Below are 8698 nucleotides of genomic sequence, written 5' to 3' on the forward strand. Positions count from 1 at the left end.
TATGAATTCACTGGGATGTCCTTTGGCCTATGCAATGCACCTGTAACCTTCCAGCGATTAATGTAAAAATGTCTTGGCCATGTCAACTTCCAGAGCGTCTTGCTGTATCTCGATGATGTCATCATGTATTCTGGCTCCTACCAGGATCACCTGCAACACCTGACAGAAGTCTTCCAGGTCCTTATTCGCCCCAGCTTAAAAAGAAAACCATTCAAGTGCCACCAGTTGAAACCCCATGTCAACTACCTGGGACACGTTGTTAGTTCCACAGGCATCCAGCCTGATCCAGAGAAGACAGCTGCTGTCACCAGTTGGGCTACACCCAGGTACTACAGGCGTTTCATCCCACATCCTTTGCCCAGATTGCTGCCCCTCTGACCGAGTTGTTGTGTGGCTGTCCAAAAGATGTTCCTGTGAAGAGAGTAACCATTCACTGACCACAGGAACAAGAAGAAGCTTTCCAAGCTTTGAAGGCTCTCCTTACTCAACCTCCAATTCTGGCCTACCCAGACTACACTCAACCATTCAGGCTGTAAACTGACGCCAGCTATCAAGGCCTAGGAGCTGTTCTCTCCCAAGTACAAGACGATAAAGAGAGAGTCATCGCTTATGTCAGCAGAAGCTTCATAGAAAGCGAAAAAATGATCAAAATTGGACTTCCTTCAAATTAGAACTTCTGGCCTTAGGGCCCTATTCCATGGGCCGAGCAGGGCCCGATCAACGATGTAAACGAGCGCCGATCTGCTAGATCGCCGCTCGTTTACTGGGCCGATGATCGTTGAGCGAGGGCTGCAGGGACATGGTTACCGATAATCGGCCCAATGGGGCCGATTCGGCTGATTATCATTCCTGTGGAATAGGGCCCTTAGTCTGGGCTGTGATGGAAATATTCAAAGACTATCTGGCAGTCTCCAGCTTCACCGTGTACATGGATAACAACCCCCTGGCGCACCTTAACACTACTAAACTGGGTGCCCTAGAGCAGAGATGGGCCTTGTGCAAACTTTTGATTCACCATCAAGTACCGCAGTGGCAAAGCCAATGTGAATGCTGATGCATTATCCCGCTTGCAAACCGGCGAAGAGCCATCATTTGAAGACCAGTGGGAAGATGTTGAAATGCCACCCTTCTATGATCATTTTGCTCACCAGGAGGCGGTAACCCTTGCCAAGCAAGAGCAGGAAGGTCCCAAGAGGCAGTAGTCCTCATAAAGGACTTGACAGCGAGAACCACTGCTATTATGCTGTACCACCATTACATCAAGCACTATGTTTGGCCTGAAGCCATCCTCTCAGACCAAGGTCTGGAATTTTAATCGCAGCTTTTCCAAGAACTCGAGTGCAAGAAGCTCAGAACCACAGAATATCGCCCTCAGGGAAATGGACTGTGTGAGCGCATGAACCAAGTGGTCATCAACATGCTGAGAACAGCTGCAGTCTCTAAAACAGGTGAATGGGCCGACTTTCTTGGAGAACTCGTTGAGATCTATAACAACACCATTCACTGTTCTATTGGCTATACTCCTTTCTACCTGATGTTCGGACGACAAGGCAAACTACGTAAGGACAGGGCCTTAGGAATCCAAGTTACAGATTCTCCTAACCTGCTACCACAAACAAACTGGGTTTAAGAACACCAGCGGAGAATCCAAGAAGCCCAAGAGATAGTCAACAGCAGAATAAAAGAAGTCTATCACTGCCAAGAGGAAGACTATAACCGGCGTGCCAACGCTGTTCCTCTCAGGGTTGGTGATAAAGTCTGGTTGAAGGATGGTGATCGTTCCAGGAAACTTGATCCATTCTGGGAGAAAGATCCCTTATACTATCATCTCAATTCCCCATGCAGCTACTGGCATGTACCAGATCCAAAAAACTGGGAAACAGCCTGTGAATGTTCATTGCAATAGGCTGAGGCTCTGCAGCAACAGAGACTTGTCCATCAAACCCTTGGCTGCTAAAGTGTCAAAGGGCACCTGGTTCCAGCTCGCCTACCTTCAATAGGAGAAGTGCTCCTGAACACAGAGCCCCTCTATCTGCCCTGCAGTCTCACTACTGGTCCGGTTCCAGCAGAGGTTCCCTATGACCTGCTGTTTAGTTTTGCCCCTCGATTTAGGCCCCTCGATTGACCAGCTATTTGCACTATGGACAATGGAACATTGCCTTTGCATCGTGTGAAACTGTTATTTCATATATACCTGTATTTTATAACCCATGCTGTGCTTTAACAAATGTCCAGTCTTTTCCTCAAGGTGTTACGCCGTGGACGGCTTTTCTCAAGTGGGGGAGTATGTGGTGTCCTTCCACGGGTGTTGCTATTGTTTACACCACTCGTAAAAGCCTGTACTTATTGTAAGTGATTATGAAGCGGTAATAGAGTTTCACCACTAGATGTCGCTATTGCAGATGTATGTACACAGATGCTGCTTGGCTGAAGTATGGAAAGGGTTATTGTTTATTTGTATGTCACATGGATCTGTGAACCTATAGAAGTCTCTTCTTCTTCTGTCCTACCTATCATCTCTCACTTTACTTCTTCTTACGCACTCTTTACCCACTCACAGCGCAGCTTAGATATGCTGGAGATAGGAAGTCACATGGGTGACAGGAAGTGTAGGTCAGTCTTAGTCAGATCCCTGTATGGGTAGGAAGCAAGACAAGACACAGATAACAGTTTCTACTCAGCTAACTCTACACAACACTATGCAGTGTTAAACCCCTACAAGAGAGGACAAGTCAGACATACCCTCAACCTACGCCGTGGACTAGGAGAGTCACAGAGCAGGACAGTATCCACAGACAGCAGTAAGCTAGGAACTGATCCGTATAGAGCAAAGTTGCTAAGAGCCTAGGAACTCTATCTCGCAACACGGTTGTCAGCAGGAAGTCCTCAGTATTCCGCTCATCCCAGGTTACAGGGTCGGGGGCTTGTGTCACCCTCATAGGACAGGTCACCCGATACTAGTGGGCATAAGGTGGTGTGAAGACCCAAAGGTCAAAACACAGGCACAGGTATTCTCTTCTTCTTCTAAAGTATTCTTCTACCTCATCCTCCAACATCCCGGCAGAGCACAGTACTACTTGGGTTGGGACTCTCACGACATCTTCCTCTCTGCTCCTCTGATCCTTTCTATCTCTTAACGCGCAACTCAGTCAGCACGACTGTACTCTTCACTATACTCCTATCACAGAACTGGTCGATGTATTATCAATTGCTTCTTCACCCCACACCGACACAGTGCACACTACATCCTTGGGACATTTCCCCCAGGAGGGTGACAACAACGCTCAACCCCACCGTTTTAGCAACCCAAGGGACCCCGCAGCAACCCGCCAGGTCACTGGCCATAGGAGAAGAAGGTGTAACCGGCCCGTTAAAATAAAAGCAGGTGTGCCACCATACCTGTGTGCCCAACTGGCACTGGCGTCACGACACAACATGTCAGGATCCGGTTACATCTCGGCCAACCACCACAGAAGTGGCGTCACACCTCACCATCTAGCAAGTGGCCGGCCGTTCCTCCGCCATAGCACCGCGGGGGCACACCACAATGTACATTAATGCCTGGTATATGTGATGAGGGGAACGAGCGCCTGGGAATCTATTCCAGCAAAGACTCTTAGGTGACAGGGATTTAGGACAGTCGATACAATGTAAATGGGGGAGGGGCCTATGTTACATGCAGCAACTGTCTCCTGCAGCAATTAGTGACCCGGGGGAGTGTGCTTATTCCAATGTTTGGGGGGCCTGAACACCCAGACCCTAAACAATCCAAACTTTAGACACAACCTTAGTGACAGGGGTGTAGCTAGGTTTCATGGGGCCCCATAGCAAAAAACTATGCAGCCCCCCGCATACTCACCAGACTCGGTGCAGTCCCCAGCATTTCTCTGTTCTCCCAGCTTCCTGTGATGTCACCAGTGGCGTAGCTACTGCGGTCGTGGCGGTCGCCGCCGCGACCGGGCCCGCCACGAAGGGGGGCCCCCCCGATCAATCACTCTTGTGACCGCAAGCATTGTTTTGCTTGCGGTCACAAGAGTCCGGCTCCGTCTTCCTCCGGCTGCTGCACGGCTGCCGGGGGTGTCACGTCTTATCCCCGGCAGCGCGCGCATTCCAGAGCTCCCTGCGCGCCTTGGGCCCTGACTTCCGGTTCCGGCGCGCAGGGAGCTCTGGGATGCGCGCGCTGCTGGGGATAAGACGCAACACCACTGGCAGACGCGCAGCACCCGGGGACAGACCAGGAGGAGTGAGGATCAACGTGGGAGCGCATTGTCAGGTGAGTTAAGTTTTTTTTTTTTTATCAGCCTGCAGGGTGGGGGGAAAGAGGGGGGCATCTATGAGGGGGGGGGGGGAAGAGGGGGCATCTATGATGGTGGGGGGAAAGAGGGGGGGCATCTATGAGGGTGGGGGGAAAGAGGGGGGACATCTATGAGGGTGGGGGGGAAGAGGGGGGCATCTATGAGGGTGGGGGGGAAGAGGGGGGCATCTATGAGGGTGGGGGGGAAGAGGGGGGCATCTATGAGGGTAGGGGGGAAGAGAGACCATCTATAACAGAGGGTGGGGGGAGCGGGGGCCATCTATGAGGGAGGGTGGGGGGAGAGGGGACCATCCATAAGGGAGGGTGAGGAGAGAGGGGGCCATCTATAAGGGAGGGGGAGAGGAGGCCATCTATAAGGGAGGGGGAGAGGAGGCCATCTATAAGGGAGGGGGAGAGGGGGCCATCTATAAGGAGGGGGCAGAGGAGGCCATCTATAAGGAAAGGGGAGAGGGGGCCATCTATGAGGAGGGGGAGAGGAGGCCATCTATAAGGAGAGGGAGAGGAGGCCATCTATAAGGAGGGGGCAGAGGAGGCCATCTATAAGGAAAGGGGAGAGGGGGCCATCTATAAGGAGGGGGAGAGGAGGCCATCTATAAGGAGGGGGAGAGGAGGGCCATCTATAAGGAGGGGGAGAGGGGGCCATCTATATGGAGGGGGAGAGGAGGCCATCTATATGGAGGACGAGAGGAGGCCATCTATATGGAGGACGAGAGGAGGCCATCTATATGGAGGGGAAGAGGAGGCCATCTATATGGAGGGGAAGAGGAGGCCATCTATATGGAGGGGAAGAGGAGGCCATCTATAAGGAGGGGGCAGAGGAGGCCATCTATAAGGAGGGGGAGAGGAGGCCATCTATATGGAGGGGGACCATCTATAAGGAGGGGGCAGAGGAGGCCATCTATAAGGAGGGGGAGAGGAGGCCATCTATAAGGAGGGGGAGAGGAGGCCATCTATATGGGAGGGGGTAGAGGGGGCCATCAATATGGAGGGGGAGAGGAGGCCATCTATAAGGGAGGGGGCAGAGGAGGCCATCTATAAGGAGGGGGCAGAGGAGGCCATCTATAAGGAGGGGGCAGAGGAGGCCATCTATAAGGAGGGGGCAGAGGAGGCCATCTATAAGGAGGGGGCAGAGGAGGCCATCTATAAGGAGGGGGCAGAGGAGGCCATCTATAAGGAGGGGGAGAGGAGGCCATCTATAAGGAGGGGGAGAGGAGGCCATCTATATGGGAGGGGGTAGAGGAGGCCATCTATATGGAGGGGGGAGAGGAGGCCATCTATAAGGGAGGGTGGGGGGAGAGGGGGCCATCTATAAGGAGGGCAACATGGGGGGAGAGGGGCCATCTATTTGGGGGGGCAACATAGGGGGAGAGGGAATACACAGAGGGGGGCATATATTATTAGGGGGTCACATAGAGTCAGGGCTACCCACTAAAATAGAGTGTAAAGGGGCAAATACAGATGTGCAGTGTGTATATAGATGAGGATGGTGCCAGTGTGAGGAGCCTAATATGTCTGTCTGGCAGATTCTGTGGATTTGTGGCTCGGAGAAGTTCTCATAACGGCCCAGGACGGATGGAGAAGATGAAAAGGAAAGAACTCTGATCAGAGAAGACGTCTCCTGTGAGTCACCTGATGTAACTGCACTGTAATGTATATGGTGTATAGAGCCTGTGTAGAGCTGGGGCCACCTCTATATGACTGGATGAGGTGATTTAGTATACTGGATTTGGTCAGTAACAATATGGTGGTGATGGTTGTGGTGTGGCAGTAATGTTTCCTTCCTATATACTGGTATTACCGGTAATATTGGTCTCAGTATACAGGATTTGGTCAGTAACAGTATAGCGGTAATATGTACGGTGATAATACTTTCTCTTCCAATATGCTGGTGTTATTGGTAATATCTGTCATGGTGTATATATATATATATATATATATATATATATATATGAGGGGGGGGCCGAAGTTGGCCTCTCGCACCAGGCCCAGGAGACATTAGCTACACCCCTGGATGTCACTCATGTATTGGGGAGCTGGGAGAAGAAACACGAGACTGCGCTGGGCCAGGTGAGTATGTGTATGGGGGGCTCCAACCACGAGAGAGACTGGCAGGGCAGGGAGCCAATGGCTTTTTCTCTGTCAGAGTGTGGCAGCATTCATAAATGCTCATACTTAAAGGGCCTGTAAGCCCCTTAGTGCATGGGCCCCATAGCAGAGGCATGGTCTGCCTCTATGGTGGCTATACCACCACTTTGTGACATGTCAGAAGTTTATAATGACAAGAAGACATGGGGGGGGATTTATCAAGCCTTAAATTAGGCCCCGCCCCCTTTCCCCGGCTGAATTCACTATAAGGCGCACACCTGTTAGTGAATCCGGCAGGTGTAGATTTGGTTCAGGTGAGCTGCGTGCGGGTGTAATGATAAATGGGGCGGCTTGCTGCACCTTCTCCCTGGCGTACACCCCGGCCGTCAGCTTCAAAAATGTCCCGCAAAATATTGAATGTAGTTTTCTATCTGGTTTATAGAATGAGCCAGTGCAGGGCACATTGTCCCCCTGGGTGTAAGCCGCAGCCGACATAGTAATTACTGGAGCGGTTCTCCTCCTCATAGTCCCTATAGATTCATACAATGGCCGTACTTGCCTGTCTCCGCTCGGCCGTTTCCACCTGTAACTTCATGAAGCCGCTTTATTTCTGCCAGAAGTTTTATACTGTGAGAGTTACTTGTGGCCCCGGATAGTCGGGCAGAATCCACCCGACTGAGAATCTCCCTCTCGGCTTTGGTGATCAGACCTTGTACCCAGCAGCCACTGGGGCACCCGCTGACCTGCCAAGAAGGAGAGTGGCAGTCAGTTCTCTGGGCTTTGTCCATCCTCCTCATCAATCACTATTATTATATCCCGTCCGCCATCTATGAGACGTCCGGAGCCATTACAGACAGCCGAGGAGCCGGGAGACCGTGTTCTCTCTACCGTCCAGGCCGCAACGTCCTCACTGGGTTATAACCGTGTATTATGGGAGCAGGCTACACCGACTATATGGCCGTCCCATAGAGTAACCAACTATGACGTGTGCCAGGCCACATATATCCTGCTACCATATAGTATATAGGGGTATACAGCCAGGCCACATGTATCCTGCTACCATATAGTATATAGGGGTATACAGCCAGGCCACATATATCCTGCTACCATATAGTATATAGGGGTATACGGCCAGGCCACATATATCCTGCTACCATATAGTATATAGAGGTATACGGCCAGGCCACATATATCCTGCTACCATATAGTATACAGAGGTATACAGCCAGGCCACATATATCCTGCTACCATATAGTATATAGAGGTATACAGCCAGGCCACATATATCCTGCTACCATATAGTATATAGGGGTATACGGCCAGGCCACATATATCCTACCATATAGTATATAGGGGTATACAGCCAGGCCACATATATCCTGCTACCATATAGTATATAGAGGTATACAGCCAGGCCACATATATCCTGCTACCATATAGTATATAGAGGTATACAGCCAGGCCACATATATCCTGCTACCATATAGTATATAGGGGTATACAGCTAGGCCACATATATCCTGCTACCATATAGTATATAGGGGTATACAGCTAGGCCACATATATCCTGCTACCATATAGTATATAGGGGTATACGGCCAGGCCACATATATCCTGCTACCATATAGTATATAGAGGTATACAGCCAGGCCACATATATCCTGCTACCATATAGTATATAGGGGTATACAGCTAGGCCACATATATCCTGCTACCATATAGTATATAGAGGTATACGGCCAGGCCACATATATCCTGCTACCATATAGTATATAGAGGTATACAGCCAGGCCACATATATCCTGCTACCATATAGTATATAGGGGTATACGGCCAGGCCACATATATCCTGCTACCATATAGTATATACAGGATATAACAGCTGACTATACGGCTATAGGGGTATACGGCCAGGCCACATATATCCTGCTACCATATAGTATATAGAGGTATACAGCCAGGCCACATATATCCTGCTACCATATAGTATACAGAGGTATACAGCCAGGCCACATATATCCTGCTACCATATAGTATATAGGGGTATACAGCCAGGCCACATATATCCTGCTACCATATAGTATATAGAGGATATAACAGCTGACTATATGGCTATAGGGGTATACGGCCAGGCCACATATATCCTGCTACCATATAGTATATAGGGGTATACAGCCAGGCCACATATATCCTGCTACCATATAGTATATAGAGGTATACGGCCAGGCCACGTATATCCTGCTACCATATAGTATATAGGGGTATACAGCCAGGCCACATATATCCTGCTACCATATA

General features: G+C 50.3%; 1 protein-coding gene across 1 annotated transcript in view; it reads right to left on the minus strand.

Moving 5' to 3' along the window:
• LOC138797915 (fibrinogen alpha chain-like) overlaps positions 1 to 7391 on the minus strand; it is a 28405-nt gene extending 21014 nt beyond the window's left edge. The window contains exon 1 of the mRNA XM_069978717.1: positions 6960 to 7391. Coding sequence (XP_069834818.1) covers positions 6960 to 7197 — 238 coding nt within the window. The 5' untranslated portion in view covers positions 7198 to 7391. The remainder of the gene's footprint in view (positions 1 to 6959) is intronic.
• Between the last annotated feature and the right edge of the window lie 1307 nt (positions 7392 to 8698).

Source organism: Dendropsophus ebraccatus, chromosome 7 (genome assembly GCF_027789765.1).
Source record: "Dendropsophus ebraccatus isolate aDenEbr1 chromosome 7, aDenEbr1.pat, whole genome shotgun sequence".
NCBI lineage: Eukaryota > Metazoa > Chordata > Amphibia > Anura > Hylidae > Dendropsophus > Dendropsophus ebraccatus.